At 38.0% G+C, this 25,861-nt stretch overlaps 3 protein-coding genes and 1 long non-coding RNA gene across 5 annotated transcripts; 2 read left to right on the top strand and 2 right to left on the bottom strand.

The window, feature by feature from the left end:
- Positions 1–1,018: 1,018 nt before the first annotated feature.
- On the top strand, positions 1,019–13,217 carry LOC116297866 (protein MCM10 homolog). Of its 2 annotated transcripts, XM_031706180.2 has the most exons (17): positions 1,019–1,136; positions 2,182–2,358; positions 2,622–2,769; positions 3,090–3,252; positions 4,236–4,397; positions 5,153–5,286; positions 5,936–6,016; positions 6,670–6,842; positions 6,951–7,017; positions 7,202–7,275; positions 7,857–8,056; positions 8,191–8,338; positions 8,998–9,131; positions 9,746–9,859; positions 10,771–10,922; positions 11,081–11,123; positions 12,172–13,217. In XM_031706180.2, exons 1-17 carry the CDS (start codon positions 1,130–1,132, stop codon positions 12,256–12,258), a joined length of 2,064 nt encoding a protein of 687 aa, XP_031562040.2. In that variant the 5' UTR covers positions 1,019–1,129; the 3' UTR covers positions 12,259–13,217. The 2 variants fall into 2 exon arrangements, with proteins under 2 accessions (XP_031562040.2, XP_088891734.1); XM_089035608.1 differs by lacking the exons at positions 11,081–11,123; positions 12,172–13,217 and having other exon boundaries at positions 10,420–10,901.
- LOC116297867 (BTB/POZ domain-containing protein 6-B-like) lies at positions 13,097–14,659 on the bottom strand. The gene has a single exon (XM_031706181.2). The coding sequence runs from the start codon at positions 14,501–14,503 to the stop codon at positions 13,184–13,186; it is 1,320 nt and encodes a 439-aa protein (XP_031562041.1). The 5' UTR covers positions 14,504–14,659; the 3' UTR covers positions 13,097–13,183.
- An 818-nt stretch (positions 14,660–15,477) lies between these two features.
- On the top strand, positions 15,478–20,314 carry LOC116297887 (uncharacterized). Its single transcript, XM_031706204.2, has 6 exons — positions 15,478–15,617; positions 16,494–16,702; positions 18,156–18,187; positions 18,267–18,303; positions 18,695–18,818; positions 19,178–20,314. The coding sequence occupies exons 1-6, from the start codon at positions 15,548–15,550 to the stop codon at positions 19,357–19,359; spliced, it is 654 nt and encodes a 217-aa protein (XP_031562064.2). The 5' UTR covers positions 15,478–15,547; the 3' UTR covers positions 19,360–20,314.
- Positions 20,315–22,910: 2,596 nt separating this feature from the next.
- On the bottom strand, positions 22,911–25,206 carry LOC116297886 (uncharacterized). Its single transcript, XR_016120793.1, has 3 exons — positions 24,946–25,206; positions 24,810–24,860; positions 22,911–23,463 (listed from the first exon to the last, which is right to left on the bottom strand). It is a non-coding gene; the product is annotated as an uncharacterized LOC116297886 (long non-coding RNA).
- Positions 25,207–25,861: the final 655 nt, after the last annotated feature.

Raw genomic sequence — 25,861 nt, 5'->3', positions numbered from 1 at the left:
TATTGAGCATTGGTTTTGGAAATTTCTCCAGCAACTGAGAACCAAGAAAAAAATTATCATTATAGAATGAAAAATATTATTCTAATAAAATATGATACTTATTGATTATTCACACCATCCAGTCTACACCATTGCTTGATAAAGACTAGCAGTTTGCAGTCGAAATGTTGCTGTCCTCTACAAAAAACAATTAAAGTAATCATTGTCTGCAATAAATGTGAGGAACTTTGCTTCATTGTCCCTGCAACTGAAACAGCTCTTTTTTCAGGTCATGACCTGTGTCATTCCCTTGTATTATTTTTATAATTGCATGTGAGAGATGAATATGGATTCTACTTGAAGAGTATATTATATTTAGGGAAGCATATGTGGTCTAACTGCAATTCTCAATATTATGAAAACAATATTATTTTAAACGGTTTGTTGTAAGATGGTTTTCGACTGCTGCCAGTTGTTGAAAATATAAAAGGTACAAACTGATTGCATTTGATTCTGACCAGTCCCCAGTCATCCCTCCCTATTGTACGCAAAGCATTTTTGCGATAGAGAGAAAGGCGTTGAGAGAAGACTGGGGACAAGTCTGGTATTTGATTGGTAGCAAATTTCAGTGTGCATTTCACAAGTACCAAGTTAACAGAATTTTGAGAATTACAGTAAATGACAAACATGCCCAAGTTATAAGTCTAATTTCCCAGTAACCCAGTGTAGGTATGCGTCATCCCATTTTCCATTTTTTCTAGGGTACTACATGTAGGTATTCTGGAATTCTAAAGAAAATATTTGATTTATTGGATAAAAAGTCTTCTCTTTTATCATCCTCCTGGCTTTGTATACCTGAATGGTTACGATGACAATGCGTTTGGCTTTCCTCTTTCATTCATTATTTCATTCATTATTTCATTCATTATTTCATTCATTATTTCATTCAGTTTTATGAAGGCAATCAAAAATATGTAGGGTTTTAGTGGGCTTCCTGTGGTTTTTACTAGTTACCAGATCCTCTCAATGCTGTGTTGATCGAGCATTCTTCGCGCCAAAATATAAATAAGGTAATGGAAGCATCATAAGAAAACAGATAAACATACCAAATACTGCAACGATCTCTCGGCTGAGGACCTGAAAACACAAAATGGAAGGTAAATAACTGATCAATGATCAAATAACTTCGTTTTAGGATCATGTATGGCGACGGGAAGGAATAGGGAGGGTAAAGAACCATACCATGGTAGAACCAAGCTTTGTACTCTGCTCTCGTGAAAGAGTCATTGATTTGTAGACTGACTTTGCTTGAAATATCCTTCATGATCTTATTTCACTGATTACAGCTATTGTTAGTCACACAAACAACGAAATATAGAGTTCAAATGCAGTAAAAATAAGTCTTGGTGAACCTCAATTCATAGAGTAATATTTACAGGCTTCAGTGAGGACAATGAGTTTGCTTTTGATTGACGTTCATTAAAGGTAAATTTCAAACTTGGAACAATATCTGGGCACACATGTAGTTAGTAGTGGGGGTCACCCTCTGCCAACTACATGTATGGTCTGGGCTTATCAAAGTCAGGGCACAGCATGCTCATAGCTCAAACTCTGAAACGACCTCTGGGCTGACTTAAATCAGGGCATGGCTAACTCACAGATCAACCTGAAACAACCTCTGGGCTGATCAAAATCAGGGCACGTCTAACTCAACAGATCAAACCCTGTAACAACCTCTGGGCTGATCAAAGTCTGGGGACGGCTAACTCACAGATCGAACCCTGAAACAACCTCTGGGCTGATCTAAGTCAGGGCATGGCCAACTCACAGATCCAATCCTTAAACAACCTTTTGGCTGAATCAGGGCATCACTAACTACAGTTGAATTAGATTTTATGATGGATAGTTTTTTGGTGGGAGGAATACAGAGAACAGGGGCCATGGCTGCCTTTTCCCATACTAGTCTCATATATTTTCCAATGTTAGCCCCCCCCCCCTCCCCCCACTTTTTAGGGTGTTCTGTGGCCCCAGGAGAAGCCATAGAAAAACTGTTGAGTCAAGGGAGAACCTAACAAACTCTACTCAATGAACCAATTCAGGGAATCAAACTTGAGACCCCAGGAGTTAGGGTTGAGTGCACACTACCACTACCCCACCCTTGATTCCCTGAAGGTAAGTTCACATTGATTTCATTATCCACAGCTGAGGATGATCTTAACGTCTTGGCTGCACTGTTAGATGATGATGATGACAACGATGATGGTGACAACGATGATGCTTTTCTTAATGAAGCTGCTGAATTGTGTCCGGAAACAAAAACACCAACATCACCAACCACTCAAACTTCAACCAAAGAGACAAGCTCAATATCCTGTATAGGTAAAGTAATCATAATATCATCGTTACTCCAGCAAAACCAGGACAAAGTGAGGGTTCAAAATCACTGAAAATCCATTCTGTTTAAATGCTGTGGTAGCGGGGAGGAATTGCCCTTCTTTTCATAATTACAGTAGTCTTGTTCTACTGCCAAGTTATACCCCATAAATCATTGTGCATCATCATCATCAATGATGATGATCATCTTCAACATGAACCTTCATCATCATCCTTAATTACTCATTAAATCCTGTAATCAATTTTAGAAACCCCCAAATTATTAGAACCACCTAAAAAACAATCAGTAAAAAGGAAGAGAGAAGAAACGTCAGCAAAAGAAGAAGCATCAAAGAAGGTTCCTGGTAACAAAGAAAAGGATGTTCAAATGGATGCGTTCTCTGGCTTGTACATTATGTAAGTCAATGACATGCCACACAAGGTAGCAAGACTTGCTGTTGCTCAGGGTTAGCCTCAATTTTATGCAGAATGTTAATTCATGTGTTTGAGTGAAGGTACTTGGAATTTTAAAATGTTTGTATTGTTGAAGTTGTGCATTCTTTACTTTACGTTGTAGTTTTGTGAGCATATTCTGATGTTGAAATTAGGGTAGCCCTGAGTAAATGAGTCCATCATCAAGGAACATACATGTATTGATATTGTACAAATTTAAAAATGTTCTGTTGAGCTACAATATATGAATTGATTCATTCGTGTCTTTTAATAATTACCTGCAGTAATCCTCTCATCTCATCAACAAGCATGTCAAATAGAATGGAAGGACGCAAAATGATTCTTATTTCAAACATATCAAGGTTATTGAAAGGAAAGGATGCTGACTATGATTGGGTGACTATAGGTGTCCTTGCCAAGAAGCTTCCTGCAAAAACCAGCTCAAATGTGAGTTTTATCATTCTTGAAATGCAACCACATGACTCAAAATACCATATAAATAACACTAAAATAGTCACCATGTTGATTAATGTAACAAGAGAAGCTAATTAAGAGCGCTTTGTTATCATCAACCAACATGGTGGCTTAGGCTATGATGTAGATGCACCCCAAGAATATAATACAGTGTTGAACTTTTTGTGAAAATGCAAAAAAAAACTAATGCAGTCGTGCCATGCATTAACATTGTGTTTTAACCCTTGCATAGACCAAATTCAAAACTCGCACCGATGTGAGGCTTAATTTGTGAACAAAGGAATCTGGCGTGATTTGTGACTTTTGAATCAGGCCAGATTACTTCAAGTCACGCCAGATCCCTTTTTTCACAACTTAAGCCTCACATCAGTGCGAGTTTTGAATTTAATTGGTCTATACTGTACAGAAACCCTACTTTGTTCAAATTGGGATTCCAGGACAATGGGAACCCTGTGTACTGTATACAGTACCAAGCAAAGGGAACTGGTGAGAGGGAGGAAAGGAGGGGTTTAATTTGGGGATGAGAAGAAGGCAAAAGAGAAAGGCTTGCAACTTCTCTTTTATATCTCTCCTCCTCCTTTCTTCCCACTACTTCGAAATCAGCGACCATAACCATAACTACATGCATGTAAATGATTCCCAATCCAAACTATATGTAAATTTTCAAATACCTCTTGAGTTTGCTGTTGAAGCGGTGAAACAAACCCAAACTTTCATTGCCCTGTGTGACTGGAAATGACCTTAACTCAGTTATAGCAAATACAGTAGTTACCTTATTCTTCACTTGACTCTGAAGATGACTTCCGCTCAGATTGTCGAGACATCAGTCACATCAAACAGTCCTTCTCAGGACTACATCCACCCAGATGATCATAACACTTTGATTAACATTCATTCACCTGGGTTCAGATCATTCTGTACAATAGTATACCTTATTATCCACTTTGACCTTTCAGGGCAAAACCTATGGGATCTGGAAACTTTCAGATCTTGGAGCAACAACTGCAAATGATACTGTCGCACTGTTCTTGTTTGGGGAAGTGTATAAAAAGCACTGGAAGACCACAGAGGGGAGTGTTATTGCATTACTCAATCCATCTATACTCCCTGCTAAAGAGGTAAAAAAAATATTGTCAGTAATCCAGAACCAAATTTGTATGAATTTGTATAGGAAATCGCACGATCTCGAGTACAATTTGGAAATTAATAGACACGAGTAATGTTTTGAAAGTTCTTGTAATTGCACGAGCCTTTAGTTCACTCAACAAAATTTCAGTAAAAAATGCGAAGCGACGCCCTTCATCTTTGTCTATTTGGCGGCCGATTTTCAGTCCATCGCGCAAAGATTAGTTCTTACCGCTTTAAAATTTTATTTATGTTTTTTAAGTACAAAATGATAGAAAATAATTGCTTTGACATTGTTTTGGCCATGTTGCCATAGCGACTTAATTCGGTACTCCTACGGAGTACAATTAACGCTATAATCGTACTCCTCTCGACCAATCAGAGTCGAGTAATTTTGTTGAGTGTACTATAAGGCTGGAAATTGCTTAGTTGTTCCAGTTATAGTTGTTGTATGGTAATGTTGTTTTGAAACCGTTGTTTTGCAGTAAACATTTTTGATCCATTGGTAGCATATTCATAATGGGAATTTAACAATGGTTTCACACATTGGATCTTTTCCACGTAATCCCAATCGGCATTTAGAAGTTTAAATTTGCAGCTGAAGGAAAATTAGAGAATCTATAAAAAAATTCTCAAAGCCAAGATGAGAACTGACTAGCAAATCTGTATGCACCCTGTGTTAAATTGGTGAGAGACGAGTGCTCTTGCTGCTATTCAGCTAATTTATGTTTTGATTCAATGTTTATAGAAACAGTCTCAGGAGCTAGCCCTTACACTGGATAATCCTAAGAAACTGATGATGATGGGCATTAGTAGAGATTTTGGCCACTGCTTGGCTCTCACAAAGAAGGATGGAAAATCATGCACCAACATCGTTAACAAGTAAGATTGGGGTTATTTCAAGAGAAACTGATTTTTATAATGTTCAAATTATGCAAGTACCTTTTTAAAGAGCGTATATGTATACTACTTGCTAAGTAGAGGTTTGTAGTGTTTTCCTATCACTTATTGAAGGAGCTCAATAATGTTTTTGGGAAAGGTCTAATTGATATGGCAAAATGTTCCTTGGGTCATAGCATACAATATGAGAATAACAAACAATTTTCTGTATTCTTTTCTCCTTTTTTGTCATAAATTATACTCAAGATCCTGTCCTTGAAAGTTTTTTTACTTAAAAAGTCCTTAAATTTCACCTGTCAAACATTTTATGAACCCAAATATGACTGACATCCTGGGGGCCAAGCAAAAGAATGGAGAAATTTGTTTGGCATTTTGCATTTGTTAAATTCAAACAATGTCAGTTTGTTAATTTTGGAGGCATTTCTAAAATTCATGTTCGTTTAGAAGATTTTAAAAGAGGCAAATGAAAATTGTGGAGGATGAAAAGAAAAAAGGAAAAAATGGATGTGAACCTGAAGGGGAGGGGAAATTACATTATTGTACACAAAAAAAGAAAATATTTCACATATTTAAACTGATTTCCTGATTCAAAATTTTTTTATTAATTTTGATTTTTCTCATCATCCAACAGGCAGTATGGGGAGTTCTGTGAATATCATATCACTTCAGCATACAAGAAAGTTCAATCGCGAAGAATGGAACTGCAGTCAGAGTAAGTTCTTCGGAAAGAAAAAAGAAAAGATATTACCAGTATAATCATTTTGAAAATTGGGTTTAATCATCCATATTGCAGAAGAGGAGTCAGGGCCTCTAGGTCAGTCATTGTTGGCTGATTAATAATGATCATGGCCATTTGATTTGTGGTCAGCTGCTACGATGATGTAGCTGCCCATATTGAAGTACTGTACTGTACTTTCACAACCATTACTGCAGTAATGAAATATGTGTGCATCCATCCACTGCTGATGTACACCCCCTGGCAGCGACAACCCTCAGTGCCGATGACCGTCCTTTTTTTGACGAGGGTAGCACTTAATAGCCAGTGGCTAACAAACCTGTGGCCCTCATTCCATGACCGAATTGGAATTTAGAAGTTGAATTTTGTGGAGGGAGGAAAAACTCTACTCATATACAACACCAAACCTGGCAGGACTGGAACTCCGGTTGCATTGATGAGAGGCGAGCGCTCACACCGCTACACCACCCGTGCTTCCCATAGATAATGGGAATGCCTCTTTATCGACCACTCAGGTGAGTTTATGCATACAGTACATAGTCTTCATAAACAGGAAATGTTCCCGAAATCCCATACGACAAACAACATTTTTCAATTGGGCTCATCCTTTATTTCTTCTTTACTATCAGGTACAAAACTCCAAACAAAAGTCCTCTTATCAAGAAGCTCTGTAAAGACATGTCTTCCTCAACATTCATGTATCAGGGAAAAACACTAACCTTGAACAGTGCTGCACCACAGAAGACCAAAAATGTGTCCTTGGCTGCTCTTGACAACGCACAAAATGTTAAAACCTCACAAGGTACAGTGTAGTTATAAGTTAGTGTTCATCCATCTAATCAAATTCATTCTAATCCTTCTCTCCATTTATACTCTCTTTTATTTATTCATTCATTTATTATACATGTAGTAACAGCTATAAAGGAAAAGCCTTCGAAAACTACAACGAACAACACTGATAAACCATCCACGCATTTGTAAGTTTGATTCTTTATTTTTTTTATTTTATTTTTGTTGTTGTTGCAAAATTTGGATATTTGTATAAAAGATCGGGGAATTCGATATTACTGTAAAAGATTGATTCCTACATGACCATTCAATCCAGAGTAAAAACAACTGCTTAATCATGCATGTAAAATGGACCGCATTTCTGATTTTCAGTCTAGACTTATTGGCACAGCCGTCTGTGGGCACCAGGAATCTCGTCAAGTATCTACACTTGGATAAAGAAAAACGTAAGTACTACAGACACAGTATCGTCTCAGTGCCAGTGATAATGCCCCACCTTTCCTTGTAAGACTTGTTATCGTTATACACCAGCGCAAGTATGACAGTGGAGCAGCTGAACGGGGTCGAACTGAAAGCAATAAGAAGGCACCTCTGGCAACCGCTAATATGCAGTCTAGTCTTTTAATTGGCATTAAAAGTATTTATGGTCCAAGGTACCGTAGTCTGCTTCTTTACAGCGAATAGAAAGAAGATGGACAGCAATAGCGAAGAACTTTTCGTTATTTTTGAAAAGAAAAGTCGAAAAGTTTGCGAAACTATCTTATTCCATGTCTTGATAATAATTCCTTTTCTACTAAATAGTTTTCTTCAGGGCTGAATGATTATTGCAGTTCTTGTGGAATTGGCGGGAACTTGCGCAACCGCCAAAACGCGCGCGCTCGCACTTAGAGTCGCTACGCCACCGACCTAGAGATACATGGTATTTTGAAGTCTATCCAAAAGTAATTCGTACCAACATATCCCTTCTCTCCCCTCCCTTCAAAAAATTCATTGTCAATCCATACTCTTTCCTTTTACGGAAAAATAGAGGAAAACAAAAAAGAAACAGTAAAAGAAATGTCCGCATCCCAACTACTCAAGAACCACAATCGAGATGTTCAAAAGTCTAGGGAGGTAGCAAGAACCAAGTCATTGGTACCAATGCTAGGGAAAGGTATCCAACCAGGTGGAGATATCGTATTTGATGGCTTCCCTCAAAAGACGAGTAAATCATCTGCGCTCGCAAAGGTAAAGCGCGTTACATGTAATTTTGATTGTGTAGAGAAGATTTTGTGCGGTAGTCAATAGCACGCGAAGGATCGTAGGATCGACAGAAATACGCAATGCAAAATTTCTTTACTTTTCTTTTCGTTTCGTTTTAGCATCGCGCTTTATCTATGATTCGTAGCAAAGGACCTCTCGAAAAAAGCAATCCAAATGCCGTCAAGAAAAAGATTTCACCCTTGGCAAACAAGAATGTAGAACAACGAGTGGAGAGTAATATAAACAGCAGCACAATACAGTCAAATGGTAAGCAATATCTGCAAAAAATAGTATGGGTTAGATACAGGACCTGCCCAAGAGTTGTTAGGATGTGATACGGATGCGGGTGGGGGTGGGGGTGGGGGTGAAGGTGACCAACGCAAAGTTTGTAGTGATCTGGTCTGTAGGGTGGCCAAGAGAGTAAATATAAGAGTGGTATAGTTAGTGAAGGTGTGATATAGGAGTGGCCTACGAGCTGTAGTGGTACGGGAGTGGTCCGGGGTTGGTACGGGATTGGCACGGGATTGGCACGGGAGTGGCACGGGAGTGGTCCGGGGTTGGTACGGGATTGGCACGGGAGTGGTACAGGAGTGGCACGGGATTGGCACGGGAGTGGTACAGGAGTGGCACGGGAGTGGTCCGGGGTTGGTACGGGATTGGCACGGGAGTGGTACAGGAGTGGCACGGGATTGGCACGGGAGTGGTACGGGAGTGGCACGGGAGTGGTACGGGATTGGCACGGGAGTGACAAAAGGGTGTTGTAAAAGAGTGATGTTGTGAGGTATATTATGTATTATATTGTATTGTATTGAAACAGGAGTAGTAAGCAACTGGTGAGTAATTTGTCACAAATGTTCTAAAGAATTGCTAAAATAAAAAGGGTAGTGTTAAAAGATTAAGCCTTTGTTTCCTTTGTTCCTTCTTAGAAAATTCCAGTCCAGAAAACCAGCCAAAGAAGAGAAGACTCTTGGGTCCCGAGTTTGGTGTCATTAACTTAAATTCAAACGAAGGCAAAAGATTACTGCGTGCAAAATCTTTGCACAACGATCAAGTAGAATCGGTAAGGGGAGGCACAAGAAAATATAACTTTCTCGTGAAATCATTCTCTTGATTATTATTCCTATTTCTCACAGCATTGCTTGAAAAAGGATGTTTATGAATGCTGTTGATTTAAACTGTGGGAAAATCTTTCTTCCCAAGAGCCAGTTAAAAGGGGTAAAATTACAGCTAAGTTAAAATATGCCTACTGTAAGTGTTCCCATTTTACGATGTCGGCATTTGTTTAAGGAAAGGTCAATGCTTAGCGTGCGTATATCCAGTTCTGGATGCACGCGGGAGGTTTCTAAGCACGATTGAAGCATAAGCGTAAGCGCAGCTCTAGCTTTTTGAGTGCTTAAGCAACCTCTTAAGTGCATCCAGAACTGGATATACGCACAACTAAGCATTGTCCATTGCTCTTATAACATAGCAAAACCTTTAAAAAAAAATTTCTTATCTAAAAACAATTCAAATTTTGTTCTAACGACATCTTCATTACATAGCGCACACTACTCAATTACGTCAGTGTGCACCATCCATTTCTGGATGCACGCTCGCGCACGCTAATTAACCAATCGGAGCGCGCGTTATATCGTGGCTATGATATAATCTCTATTTTTGTTATTATATGATCAGGTGCAAGCAGAAAGGCAGGAAAAATATTTCAACGAACTCGAGAAGAAAGAAAGATTAGAGGATAAGATGAAAGCCATCAAGGAACTCACCGTGACGGTCTATTGTTGTAAGAAGGTATGCGATATGTGTTCTGACATTCTAACTCAATATGTAACGCCAATCTCGAGCCCAAAGTCTTCCGGCCTTAATATATGGTCAGCGGACGACTAAGCAGAAAGGTGCTTGAGGACTGACTCTGTGTACGAGATTGGGATAACGTATGAGACCAATTCAGTTCTAAATAGATCTATTTTGCTAGGGAGGTGGGAGGAGATTATGCGCAGCTAAGAAGGAATAGAAAATGCGCTCTCGTGCTGTGTGCAGTTATAAAGCACTTGGGGGTTGGCAGAACACGAGAGGAGTGTTAGAAGAAGCATGATGCGTAGTGGAGTGCTTCTGGACACTTCTCGAGTGTTTTGCCAATCCTCAAGGACTTTATAACTCCACACAGCACAGTACAGCAAGCTGTTTCCTTTATAAAATACAAATTACAATAACCGTTATTTAACCGAATGACGCAACTGAAAGGGCGCACTCGTGCTGTGTGCTCTCATAAAGCATGCGCTTCTGACCAACCAGAACTCGAGATTAAAAACAGTTATTTTATGATTTTTGATGTGTTATTTATTATTTAGAATCAATTAAGGACAGAGACGGTTGAATCTAGAATGACAGTCTGAGAAGGATCCGAAATGCGATATACTTTGAAAAAGTCAGGAAAAAAACTGATTATAAAATGCTGTTAGACAACCATACACTCTTTAAAAAAACGCTGTGTCTTACAATTTGTCATTGCGAAAAAATAGGTTTTGGTGGTGGTCAATCAAATCGTTTCCATGATATTCCATGGCCAAGGCCGGCTACCTAGCCTACTTTTTCGCCACACGATATTTCATAACTCAATATTTTATTGGCGGAATAATGAACGCGAAACCGAGTCCGGCTTGATACCACTAAACAATGAATAATTGTCATTTTGTTTCCAGTGTAAATACATAGATGAAAGTGCGGCAGACATTTGCTTCAAGGAAAATCACCCACTCAAGAAAACCAAAGCTTCAAAGCGGTTCTTTGCTTGCAAACACTGTGGAACTAGAGCTATTAGCTATTCTTCAAAGTTACCAAAGGTTACATGCAGGTACTGTGGTGGGCAAAAATACCCTCTGGGCCTCTGGGGGGGGGGGGGGGTAGAGTAGGGGGGGGGGGGGGGAGAAAATAACTCCCTGGGAGGGGACCCGTGAGTTGATATTTTCATATTTAGTTTGACTAAACCAATTTCTTTTCTTTATTTCACAGCAACTGCGGTGAAATGAATTTTGAAAGAGCTTCAATGTATATGGTAGGTTAAAAGTATAAAATTTTAACAAACTTAACTATCGAAAGAAAACGAACTAGGTCATTTTAATAAGTATTTAACATACATCTGGGTCTGCTGGTCTTCCTCCCCTCCCGAAACCTAGAACCTAAATTCTAATTTACGCGGATCTGTTAGTTAGCCGTACCCTCACTTAGATAAGCCCAGAGGTTGTTTCAGGGTTCTATCTGTGAGTTAGCCGTACCCTCACTTAGATAAGCCCAGAGGTTGTTTCAGGGTTCTATCTGTGAGGTAGCCGTACCCTCACTTAGATAAGCCCAGAGGTTGTTTCAGGGTTCAATCTGTTAGTTAGCCATGCCCTCACTTAGATAAGCCCAGAGGTTGTTTCAGGGTTCAATCTGTTAGTTAGCCATACCCTCACTTAGATAAGCCCAGAGGTTGTTTCAGGGTTCAATCTGTTAGTTAGCCATACCCTCACTTAGATAAGCCCAGAGGTTGTTTCAGGGTTCTATCTGTGAGTTAGCCGTGCCCTGACTTACATCAGCCCTGAGGTTGTTTCAGGGTTCTATCTGTTAGTTAGCCATACCCTCACTTAGATAAGCCCAGAGGTTGTTTCAGGGTTCAATCTGTTAGTTAGCCATACCCTCACTTAGATAAGCCCAGAGGTTGTTTCAGGGTTCAATCTGTTAGTTAGCCATACCCTCACTTAGATAAGCCCAGAGGTTGTTTCAGGGTTCTATCTGTGAGTTAGCCGTGCCCTGACTTACATCAGCCCAGAGGTTGTTTCAGGGTTCTATCTGTTAGTTAGCCATACCCTCACTTAGATAAGCCCAGAGGTTGTTTCAGGGTTCAGTCTGTTAGTTAGCCATACCCTCACTTAGATCAGCCAAGAGGTTGTTTTAGGGTTCTATCTGTGAGTTAGCCGCGCACTGACTTAATCAGCTCAGAGGTTGTTTTAGGGTTCTATCTGTGAGTTAGCCATGCCCTTACGGCTTTGTTTAACCCATAAATTGTTTCAAGGTATCGATACAATTTAACTATTAGGAATTTTAATCTCGACTTTTTCTTCCAGGAAAGAAAAGGGCCTAAAATTGGCGGAGAGACGTTATTAGTCAGAGGAGAAGAACAGCCAAAGTATTTTAATTCTATTCAAAGTTGAAATCATTAGAACATATTGGGTTCAAAATCTGATTTTACCGACGTGCCGTACCGTGTTTATTATAAGTGCTTTCCTTCAAGGCACTAAAACCACCAGTACCTAATTAGAAAGGCCAAGTTTGGGCTACCTGTGGGCAAATCGTTCTCATTGGTTCAGAAGTAGACGTGCGCGGTGATTGGTTGAGCGGATTTGGTCGGTTCCGTGTCATGAGCGTACCGCGCGCGCCGTATTCTTTTTAACATTCATACCAAAAAACAAGTACTCTATATAGACGAACCTTTTTTAGTTTGAACATAAATTTTTTTTTAAATCTCAGATTCCTTTTTTGTATTCGGTTTTCCAACTGTTCTCGTTCTCTTGAGTATTATAGCTTTATCTTTCAGTCGTATTTAAAATTTACATTGATATGGATTAATTAACTCAAACTTTTTATACACCAATGGTACAGGATGCCATATTTCATGTCAGGAAAGTTAAAGTGATTCTAAAGTTTAAATAAATATTAAAGTATCGAGATTAGGAAAAACTGGACGGGTGAGAATTTCAATCCTAATGGGGGGAGGGAAAGAGTTTATGCCTCATTAGGGAATTCAATTATGCTGCTATTGCCGGTTTAATATCGTGCTTATACACGTGGCAGGCGAAACGATTCGATAAATGATAGACACGTTAGAATTATTAGAATTGAAGTCTTAGAACTATCTAACCACATCTATACAGCAAGTCGTATTTCATTATTTGAAAACAGCTTGTTTTGTAAAGAACACTGATTGATAAGTTAGAAGGTAGCAAACTGGCAGACTGTCTTAGGTGCGTTTAAAAAAAGTTAAAACTAAAATACAGACTTTGTATATAATGTTAAGTAGGACAATGTTGAAATATCTACATGTAACTCACATCTGATGTGTTCGAGTTGTATGGCTTTCTAACGTCTTTTAAAGGCCAGTGAATGGAATTGACCCCGTTGTGCTGTTGTGCTATTGGTCGATTTATTTGAATTCAGATACGTTATTACGATATCTTCAAAATGAACAGTAGTTTTACCCAGGTGGCCATAATATGAGGATGGTCCTGATATCTTAGCTTCGATAGTGTAAACAACATTTGGTTCTAGAGGAACAGGTTCGCCAAGCATGATATTTAATCCATGGTATCCACTCATCTGCTTACTTACAATTGGGATGGAGGTACAAACCTGCCTGATTTTTTCATCACTTTTATACAAGGACAAAGAAACTGTATAAGTGGAACCATTACTTCCAAAAAGTGTTATGCCAGCGAGGGATAGGGGTTTGTTTACCTTAAAATCAATTGCATCACTTTTTGTACTGGTATATGCCCAAGCACTGCCAATACCAGTGGGTGCTGCAAGTGAGTCGAACCTTGTGTTGGGTGTAAAACAATAATTATTACTCTTACATTTACCTCTAATCGTATTGCTAAATGAACTAGTTAGCAGAGCTAACTTTTTAAAAAACCGAATTACTTCAGTAACTTCATCCATCTTGAGAATCCCACAAGGTAATACCTTCTCAGCGAACTCAGTTTCTGACATGAGTGGAAATCGGATGAGTTTGATCACTTCTTCCCCAAGTACTGCTCTCTTATTCTTCCTGTTCTCTTCCAAACCCTTTTCTTTGAGTTTATTCAAGGCCCATTTTTCCACTGCTTGGAATAAAACCACTTCATCAATGGACATGGTGTCCCTACCAAGCACTTTGCACAACATTTCCTTTGAAATATTCAGAAATGCCTCAGAATACACAGCTCTTTCAGCATCATTATCCAGTATATCCCAGCATTTCTGTTCAACCTTCTCGTTGCGTATTTGTGGTAATACGTAGAACACATCTTCTGGTTTAAGCTCCTTTTCAAGATATTCCTCACATTTCTCCTTCAGGAACGGCAGCATATACTTCTCTGCTACATAAAGCACTTCCAAAACATTACTTCCGGTTAAGTTGACCTCGTCTGAATACACGTATCGAAGCATTTCTTGTAGTCCTTCCTTGGTGCATTCTGGCAGCTCGATAGTTCGTCCAGTCTCTGCTAATTCTCCGTAGAACATGGCCTCAAAGACAGGACTACTGATAGCCAGGACGTACTTGTGTGCTGGGATTGTGACTTTGTCTCCATTAGCATCCATCACAGACAACTCTACATCAAAGAACAAGGACTTGTCGTATGCGTACATATTACGTTCTTTGAAGGAAGATAACTTGGTCTGCCAGGCTGAAGCTTCCATTGTTTTAACTTTTAGGGTCGATTTTTAAGATGACGAGGTGAAAATCTGGTTCAGTCTAAGATGCCAGAAACAGACAGAGCTGAGAATATTTCAGGGACGAGGTTGGCCTTAGTCAACAGAGCAAGTAAATCGAAAATGAAAGTAATCTGCATCTGCATCAAGAGTTCCGCGCTACTTGCTCTAAGCGCATGCTCAAGGGGTCAAAAAGTGGGATTATGGGTTGTAAAGATTGCTTTATTTTGGTTTATTATTATTTTGGAATAAGTTTAACGCTACTTGCTCTTGGATATTTAATGAAAATTGTGCTCAATAGGAAAAACAAAATATATCATTTTTTCGTCCCCTTTAGCCACAGGCAGCCCAATCCAAAACGCACCAAACTGGCTTCAAGATCAGCAAAATATCAAAAGATACGACAAGCTATCAAGGAAAGTAGTTCTTTTTCTTAAAAGTACTAATTTTTCATGCTATGAAATATTACCGTTTACATTCAAATACTATACTACAACGCACAGAACAAAAGATTGGGCTACCTGTGCTTAAGCATACGCAAAGAGCAGTAGCGCGGAACTCTTGATGTACTGTATTTGATATATCACATTTGTCCTGGTCTCCGCTTTTTATAGAGGTGTCCACCTCTTATTCGAGCGCGCAGTAGCGATACACTGAGAGGGCGGCGTACTTTTCGAAAGTCTAAAGTTAGGCTGTATAGATTTTACTGTATTTTGAGACCGTTCATCTATAGCTGCCGTTTATTATGAAGGTGTCTAGGTATTAAAAATAAATTAAATAAAATAATAGAGTCAAAAACGATCTCAATGAGTTGGCCTAAATCTGAAACAATTATAACTTTGAATAATAAATCCTTTCTCGAAGAAAAAGTGTAAGAAAAACAAACTTCTTTTCATTTTGGATTCGGACGATTGACGTCACTCAAAAACAAAAGTCGTAATCATTTAGAATGGCATGTGTCAAGGGCTTTGTGTGAGGCTGAGTTGACAGTGGTGTTTCAAATTCCTTCGGGTCTTAGGACGATATTCTACTATGTACCGTCGTTTCAGATCTTTGGTTATAACTGTCTTTATCACTGTCGTCGAATTTACAAGCCACAGAGGTAAGAAAAATCGTTATAGCATTTTTGAGGTTTCACAACTACTTAACCGTATGAATATGCTTCAGCATATTTGAATAATTTACTGTATCGGCTTCATCGTTTGCTAACTACAAGAAATCATATTTCCGGTCATGACTCTTTCAAAAGTCCTAGCTTGATCTGTATAATTTCGATGAGGTCCTGTTCTTGATAATTATGCCCTTCAAGATTCACTTATAACGTCGACAAATATTTTTTATTTGACCGCGGCATGTTACGATTAAGTCGTGTTCAAATGTTGGGCAATGTATATATTATATGTACTAAACCTTCGCCCTCAAAATTTCAAAAGAGAGATGAAAATGACTTGTTTCTCCGTACTTCAAAATATTATTTCTATTATTCGATTTTTCCCCCTATTAAACTGAATTTGTGCACTTTGCAAAATAACCGTAAGTAGGACGGTCATGGATGAAATCAATCGTTACCTATAAGCACAGGCAGCCCAAACTATGTTTTTATGCCCTATGATAAATTTTAGGCAATAGACCCCTCGTCGAAATGCAGCTCAATTTGGATGACATAACAATAAGTTTGCAATTTTCAGAAGATTGAAATTCTTTTTCTTTGTCCTCCAAATTGAACTCCTTCAATGTCACATGCAAGGGGTCGACTATTCCGACTGGGGTTTTTCCTAATTTAATCATGACTCCCCTCGAAATTGCCTGAGGTTGATCTAGATCATGAAAAACTACTGATAAACTAACCTAAGCAAATTACAGCCTTATAATTAAGTCATGGAGGAGCGATCAAAAAAATGTTTAGAATTTGTATGTATATTAAAGAATTAATTTATAATTACTAATTATGATAATTATAATTTATGATTTTTTTCAGTCCTTGTAAATGCTGCATTTAAAAACTGTAAGCCATTTGATGTGATCCCTAAATCCAATTATGATAAAGACCCAGCATCACTTCGAGATTATAGCAAGCGACCGAATGGTTTTATGTATGGTTTTGCTGAATACCCACCAACCAGCACTAACTTAATGAATCCATGTGTCACTCTGCAAAATCTTACTGGTCGTTCAGTTGAAATTAAGGTGATTGTCATTTGCAACAAATAATGATTTAAAATAGCTTCATAAATTAACTGTTAAAAATTGTGCTCTTAGTTGTTGGGGCCCGGGGGAGGGGGGGTACTCCGCCAGGATTTGGGTAGGGGTGTTCCGCTGGGATTCTGAAAGGGGTACCCTGTTTATGACAACAAAGCTCAAATTTGTAGACCCTGTTTATGACAAAAGATATAATTAATTGCCCTGAGTTCCTGTTTCAATTATCATGTCATCTCGCATATCGTTTTTTTACGACTATAATAACCAGTTTCGGTCAATACGAAAGTAGAAACCCTGAATATGACAGGAAACTCAGGAAGAACTTGGAACTTGAGTGAAATTGCATATCTTGTTTATGACAAAAGGCTCGAAAAACCATATCCTGTTCAGCAGATCATCCCCGTATAGTCCATATGTGGGAGTACCCCCCGGGTATTGGGGCACATACTTCAGAGAACTAAACATGCACATACATTTTCTATTTTGTCACTCCTATCCAAAATAACAACCATTTTAATTCGTATCTTATAAAAAGATATTTTTAAGATGACTTGGGGATTGGAAAAACAATGTCCAGCCAAATTCTGCATGTGTCAGATTTAAACTGCACACAACATGCACAGCTATATCCTTCTATTTCTTCAGGAAATTTTAATCTGAAGCTAAAATATGAAAGATCACGCATTGTAAGGAATTTAGCAGTTATTTGGGACATTACTTGTAAATTCCTAATGCCACAGTCTACTTAGGGAAGCACGGGTGGCGTAGTGGTGAGAGCGCTCGCCTCCCACCAACACGACCCGGGTTCAAGTCCCGCTGAGCTCGGTGTCGCATGTGAGTAGAGTTGTTTGTTGGTTCTCTCCTGTGCTTCGAGGGTTTTCCGGGTTCCCCGGCTTTCCTCCCTCAGCAAAAATGAACTCCTAAATTCTTATTGGAATTACAGTGGATGAATAGCTACTCTGTAGAAATGCCACTGCTAAATCCCATTTATTTATTTATTCATTTATTATTTATTGCTAATGATCTATCACAAATCTTGTGCTTTGATTGGCTGAGTAGTCTATTAGTGACAGTGGTAGACCATGGCCACTGGTAGCAAAATGTGCTGAGTTTGAAAACCAAAACAACACAAAATAGATGTTTGAAACTAATTTTAATATTTTTTTACATCCAAATATTTGACCAGAATGAATAGACGGATTAGTAGGTATATTTTGATTAAAGTGGACTTATTTAGATAGCTTACGTTTAGATATCGACATGCAAGATAGTAGGTTTACACTAAGTCAGTAAGTCAATAGATCATTCAGCCTTCAGCCTCATGAGCTATATATGTTTTGGCAGGTAGATCATTCTGACATGAATAGCTGGAATAGATTTTAAGTTACGTCAAATATTCTCAAATGTTAAAAATAATCATTTTTTCGTAATATTGAAACAGGCACAGGCTATCCTCGAAGGGAGTAAGATATGGTGCGTAAAATTTTTTAAAAATTATTTACATAAATTAAGTGAACCTGAAAAATTTATATTTTTAATGTGTTCTTTTTAGTGTAAAAGATGATGGAGGTAACAGTGGGTGTGGCACAGTAAGTATATTATAGTTTATATGCATAGGTAAGAATGTATCATATAATAGTGGGTGGGGTATGTAGTATAGTGTATGGGTAACAGTGGGTGTGGTGTATAGTGTATGGGTAACAGTGGGTGCGGTACATAGTATAGTGTATGGGTAACAGTGGGTATAGTGTATAGTATAGTGTATGGGTAACAGTGGGTGTGGTATATAGTATAGTGTATGGGTAACAGTGGGTGTGGTATATAGTATAGTGTATGGGTAACAGTGGGTGTGGTATATAGTATAGTGTATGGGTAACAGTGGGTGTGGTACATAATATAGTGTATGGATAACATTGGGTGTGGTAATTGGTATAGTGTGCAATATATATAGTGATATTTAATCCTGTTTCCTTTCTGAAGAGCACATTAGGCCAGTGTTGGGATGCACACTCAGATACAGTCAAGTATGAGTTCTACTGTAATCCAGCCAAGGGCTGTGATTCAGATGTGCAGTTCTGGTACCGCCTTGCTCCAAGTATAGGTGGTAAGTTATTGATAATTGATTCTATCCCAGCACCATGTACATGGACTACCAGCACTACATATGGATTTCCATAGTTACTCACCTCTATTTTCTGCTGAAATGGCACTAATGAATGTCATCAATGGTTGCTATCCTGATTTTGCTTGAAGGAAACTTTACTAGGGTAAAAAATTGTTTGAAGAGCGCTTAAATGTCAGATATTTCAGTTTCAAATGCAAAGGTAGCATAGCTGTCCTTTACCATCAAGGGAAGTCAACGTTTTTTTCACAAGAAAGTATTTGCATGCACAAATTATACAAGTATGACACTAGCTGTACATAGACTAACTGTGAATTGAAAATGATATTGTTCATCTTCAGATTCAGATGACTGGTGTACTCTTATGTTAGAGAATGATTATCCAAGCAGCTTGCTTCCAGTACCTTTGCGTGTTCCCACCCAGAAGACAACTCCAAGCTCTACCTCACTGTGTAGAGTTTCACACTTACTAACCATCTTGTCGGTTCTCATAAGCCATTACTTACTTTTTATCCCACACTAGAAGAATTTAGAAGCCATGTTATTCATTATTATATTTAGATTGATTTATACTGTAGTCATCCTAACATTGGCGTCCCTAAGGGAGGGTTCTTGGGTATCTGCATCCCTAGGGGAGGGTTCTTGGGCATCTGTATCCCAAGGGAGGGAGAGACAGACCCCCAGATGCACCAAGTGTCCAAGGATAATAAATTTCTTGAATGACTAATTTAAATGTGATAGAATAACTCTCTTCCTCCCCGTCCCCATCCTCACATACATAATCTATTGTACATAATTTCAATTCAAATCATTTAAAAATTCTGTTGACTATTTAAATAAGAAAGGATACAAATAGTTTTTTATTTTTTGCCATCGTTGAACTTTAGGAATAGAAAATTAAGGCACTAGTCTGCATCCATTTGTGAAAGGACACCAACCTGCATTTTTTTGTTTGTCTGTGTGTTTGTTTATTTATTTGTTTGTTTGTTTGTCTCTCTGTCAGTTTATTTGTCTGTCTGTCAGTCTGTTTATTTGTTTGTCTGTCTGTCTGTTTGTTTATTTGTTTGTTTGTTTGTCTGTCTATTGTTTGTCTGTCTATTTGTTTGTCTGTCTGTTTGTTTGTTTATTTGTTTGTTCGTCTGTCTGTCTGTTTATTTGTTTGTTTGTGTGTCTGTCTCTCTGTCTGTCTGTTTATTTGTTTGTTTGCCTGTCTGTCTGTTTGTTTGTTTATTTGTTTGTTCGTCTGTCTGTCTGTCTGTCTGTCTGTCTGTTTATTTGTTTGTTTGTCTGTCTGTCTGTTTATTTGTTTGTTTGTTTGTCTGTGTGTTTGTTTGTTTGTCTGTCTGTCTGTTTATTTGTTTATTTGTTTGATTGTTTGTTTGTTTTTCTTTTCTTCCAAAGACAAAGCTTAAAGGAGCAATACTGATATTTGGTGTTGTCAAAGTGATACTGAATAAAATAACCAAGTTGTAATCAAATACTTTGTAGAAACTTTTATTATTCATGATATTTAAAAGAGTATTGTCAAAATTTATAAAACTATAGTACACGATTGTTGGATAATGGAAAGTATAACCGACCAAGTGTTTTAAATGATATAATATTGAGTAAAGGAATATTATTTCTTTGTCGAGTCAAATCTCAAGTCATCAACTTATTAACATAATTGCTAGGAATATATATTGAAACTTAACTATAGTACAATAAGCTTGATCATCTTATCAATATCGATCTATTGAGCATTGAATTCTCAAATGTCAAATTAAGCGTTAGACCAACATCTTGCCTCATATTGCTACATGATTCTATCATCATTCCTAGAAAGAGATTAATGTAAAGTTTAGTGATTTTAGCATCTCATGACAAGAAAGCTATGGCGCGCATCGACCAATGAGAACGTGCGTTATTAATTGATGCATATCATTATAGTATCTATGTTCAGAATTTTTAAGCCAATCACCATGGAAACGGTACTCTATCGTACAAACAAGAAGAGTGTGTAAATTTGGAAGCAATGACTGGAATGAGATCATTCTCAAATCTGTAATATTAATGAAGTAAATAGTGCACGTAATTCCTGATACATTACTTTTTATATCGACTTTACTTGAATTGGAAAGTAAACCCCAAATGCCAGGAATGACGTCACAGTCATTTATATAATGAAAGTTTAAAGACGTAACAATGAAACAGGAGTAATTCAGCATTAACCTGTTCAGTGCTTCATGTAGATATCAATATTGAAAGTATTGTATCAGGCATAAAGTGCGCTTTAATGTTACATGTACCTCAAGGGTTCCAGACGCTGCCCAGGGGTTTCTGGCAAACTGTTGAAACAAGGAATTTATTATATTAATAATATTCTTTATATTAATATTATTCTTAATATTGATAATATTCTTTATATTATTAATATTCTTTATATTGATAATATTCTTTATTATATTAATAATATTCTTTACATTAATAATATTCATTATATTAACCATATTTGCGCAATAGGCTATTATAAAAGACGAACTACACGCAAAAGCAATTCATATAGGCTATAAGTAAAAAGATGCTACTCAAAGTTACAAACAGCGCACGCTTGGTCAAGACTGAAGTACTGATAAGCGATAAATGAACACTTGAGTCCACTTACATTGAAGTCATCTAATGCTGCTAAACTATGTTATACGCGCGCGTCGTACATAGATATATTTTTAGTGACTCATGCGCGCTCAATCTATAGTCTGATTTTAGTGCCAACATTTTGATTTATTAATTTTATCACGTCATTCTGGTTATACGCTTAACTACCTAAGCGGTAGGACACAATACTCTCAGCACGCTTGACTTTATTGCAAGGTATTTTTAGTCTCATCACACTTCATAACCATTAGATGAGGAAATATCAGATTCAACTATCTGGTATTGGTCAAGTTTAATTCATAGCCTAATATCAAATTGTAACTTGAAGTGGCAATACTTTGGTAACTATTAACGTCAAGGAAAAAAGTAATGTTATGTTACTTACGTTTGCAGTATTTCCTGCAGTACTTTGAAGCATAAGTGGGCTGCCCTTTGCAGTGATCCATCCCGTACAAATTCATTAAATATGCGCAGTCGTCTCTCTTGTCCTCACATTCACCTGTAGTAAGAAAGGCAAAATAGTACGTCAGCTAACACTTTAGTTACTAAAAGCCATTGAAGAGTAAGGCCGGCAATTCTTGTATACGTGGCCGGGAGAAAAATCGTCGAGCCTCTGGGACCAGGGTAGGCAATTCTCAACACTGTAGTAGATTTTTAATTTCTCGGCAACATTGTACTGAAGAATTTCTTGCAAAAAATAATAATAAAAGATAAGGCGGCCATGTTGAATCGAACAAAAAAGACTAATGATTAAAGCGAGACAAAATCTTTTGTTAACTTCATCCAACATGTCGGCTGGAAACCAGCAAGTTGAAAATGATCATGATGTATTGAATTATACTCTAAAGGATTGAAATTTTCGAAGACTAGTTTAATTTTGTAAACATTGGCGGGAAGTTTTTCCCGCCATAAAATACTGACCATCGGAAATCATGTGATAACACGAGACTTCAAAGAAAATTATAATAAAGTAGTTTCAATGATAACTATGTAAGGGATTTTTGCTCTTCGGATGATCGTTACAAATATATTTTTTCTTAAGAAAGTTTAAGAATAATGTTAACGCTTTCATTACCTGACGGCGCAGGAGGCTTCAATTCTGAAACGAGAAAGTAAAAGTATTATTTATATCTTTATTTTTCTGTAAGGCTCAGGTCAAACGTCGCAAATTCCCGACGTATTCAGCTACGCATCAAAAGCAATGAATAATAAGGCGGTCTTTATGTCATATGAAGTTCGACTTTTGTATTCGTTTTTACTTGACTAGTTTTCATATATTGGTAATCGAGATGAAAGCACTCACTAAATAACGGTTATGCCCCAGGGGAGGAGGGTAGCTTTGGGTGACGACACTAATAGCGGCTGCATAGGAGACTCAATAAAAAGGTGAAATGCACTCAAAAACCTCAAGAATGCTTTGGAATAAGAAAGACAACTTACTTTTAGGTCCGCCTGAGGAAAGAAAAAAGAAAAAATGTGATTAAAAGTCAAGCAAATTTCATTGCGGAAAAAAACATGAAACACGAAACGATAAGTACAGTAGAACCCAGAGTAGAACCTGTACTACAAAAATCAAACTTCTTCAGGTTGGGACTTTGACCACTGGCCGCTATATAGAGGGTGACCGCTATATAGAGGGTTCTACTGTAGTAAACTTGGCTCGCATCTTCATTTGTATTTTGATTTTAGATGAGGCTTTCTCGATGGCAGCATGCTTAATCTGCCCTCGATCAGCTCTCACGCGACGTCTGCGCGCAAGTCGCTCATGCATGTAGTATGGCTTAACTAAGGTGACTGGGATTTAGTGACGTCGCGCGCTTCGTTGCGTACAAAAAAGCACAGTACATTGACTAATAAGTAAACTTACAAGGGCTGCAAGTCCTACGACAGAAGGGCTGATCGCCATAGTCTTGACAGTATCCAGGATCAGTTTTGACCATTTCTCCACAGATTTCTGGCTGTTGATCTGACCAGGACATGCAAAGCAGTTCCTCTACCGGGGAAAAAAAAAAATCTGAATAAGGTTATTGAGCATTTGTTGGATGAGGTTCATCTAACTCTTAACTAATCGTGTGTGTCATATTTACAGCTACTGAAAAATAAGGTGTTTAGAATATGACTAATGAGACAGAAAAACGCTGAAAATTCTGTGCCGCCGTTTACAACCATGTTACGAGACAAGTTCTACAAAAGCTGTTACGCGGTGAAACTTCCAGCAAATACTCCGAAATACTCTCCTGGCCATACGCTTTCCCTACGCTACTGAAATCCGCACTAGCTGTTACTCATCTTCTGTCGCTCCCGAGGATACTGACACTCCTTAAAACTCGTTTCCTTTTATTATACAGTAGTATAAAAGCATAGCCTTAGACATTTACCTCTTCAAGTCTGACTCTGCCTTAAAATTCGTTTACTTTTATAAAAAGCCTTAGATATTGACCTCGTCAAGTCACCCTGATAATGTTGACAGATACGGAAATAATCAAATCTTTCAAATCTTGCATTATGATTTAGTCTAGCATTGTAATGTACTATGTCTGTCATTTATATGGGTCGCCAATATGTTTGACCATGGTTGGTAGAGGGGGACTGGTTAGGAAACCCGGCAAACTCTTCATGCTGAGAGAGCGGGAACTTTGCGATAGTATAACGTTAAACGTTAAACGTTACACCTGATTGAACTTGATTAGCAAAAACTGTTGGTACTGCCCGTCAGGTCGAAATGGCGATTTTTTTGTCGATTTAAAGATTCTGTGTCGCTTTTTTTGTCCAAATTCTTTGTGGAAGTGTATTTTCACGTACTCACTAACTCTATAGTTCTTGAATGCACGAGTCTGACACTCATATGGCTTCTTCATTATTCAAGCATCGTGATTGGATGGCGTGTTTTTGTTTTTTTTCAAATTAGAATTGGAACAGAGGAACTCATTTGTCAGTCACGGTTTTATAACTGGACTTCTTCTCCTAGAATATCCACTTTCAAAATGAACCCACTGACGGAAAAGAAGCGTCGGGGTTACTCACTATGACCTTTTACTGTCCCTTGTACGTTCAAAAGCGATGGGTGGTGGGGTTAGGAAGTATGTTCAAATATATTTGTACAAAGAATTTGAACAAAAAGCAACACAAAATTTTCCATCGAATAAGCTAAGTATTATAAGCTAGTTTAAATCTTTTCTTAGCTTTAAATTAACTAAATTTCTCGCGCTGAAAATATTTCCTTTGACATTAGTTTTGAGTGACAAAGATTTCAAATCCTCTTCAAAGTTTGTTGAAATAGTTTACAAAACTTTTTGAAAAACATATTGTGTAAATTGTGAATTGTGAATGTATTTTTACCTCCACTGTCTCGCAGTAAGTCTTCAAAGAGTCGTTTAATCGCTGTACGACCTGGAATGGACCAACAAAATGTATGATGAGTACTCATATATTGTAATATAAATGAAAAAAATAGATAATTCTATAACGGACTTACGGTAAGATCCTTCTGATGGCAAAACCACGAGAAGACTGCACGCCAAGCATAACAACAGTTGCAAGTTCATTTTCACGTACTCAAGTGTAAAAGTATTTTACCTTTCTTCTGCAGAACTGGGAGTGGAGTAAACTAGAATTCACTCAGTCGGGAGTATTTATACCGTGTTATTGCGTGGGATGCGAGAATAATAGTTGATTGACTTTATGACAGTCATCTTCAACAGCTTGTTTAAAACACCCAATCAATGGGCGCCCCAAACAACGACTGTTTTCTTGTTGTTTATTCTGTGATTGAGAACGGACTTCTTGGTTTATATTGGACTTGTGGGATCGGATCAGTGAGCATGAACCGTTGAGAAAAAGGCGCGCAAATTATATTTTGCAGCAATTCTGTTTTACAGTTTCATTTGGAAACCATCGAGGTTTTTTCGTGCTTGGCGTACCCTCATTATTTTAGCGTCCCTTTGGGATAATCTGATCATATTTCTAACAGCGTCGCATTCTTTTTTCGCGTCCTTTCGGCGCTCAAGATCAAAATCACGAGCATCTTATTACATCTTATTACTTGATCTGTTTGCTTATACTTTCTAAACCGCCGTTTCATTTCTATGCTCGTTGCGGTAAAATGAAGCATGTCTGTGTGGAAGTGTGACTTGTTATCTAGATAATAGATTGCTGAATAATCACGAGGGCAAAGCAAAAGTATGTTGGTTGTACACCACAAATTACAATCACACGGAAAACGATGGCGTCGTTTTGTTGTGACTCGGAAACCATGGACGAGGCACGCGACGCCTCATTTCGTTCATTACTAGTATAAGGATATTTTCTCCAGATGCTCAAAACAACACGAAAAGACTTCAAGAATTGCAAATGAATTCACAGTCTATTTACTATCGATGTGGAGATGTAAC

The sequence above is a fragment of the Actinia tenebrosa genome, unplaced genomic scaffold (genome assembly GCF_029948245.1).
Source record: "Actinia tenebrosa isolate PJP-AT-01 unplaced genomic scaffold, QUT_ActTen_1.0 PGA_scaffold3__52_contigs__length_22856419, whole genome shotgun sequence".
NCBI classification, from domain to species: Eukaryota; Metazoa; Cnidaria; class Anthozoa; order Actiniaria; family Actiniidae; genus Actinia; species Actinia tenebrosa.
This window is presented reverse-complemented; position numbering and strand designations above follow the sequence as displayed.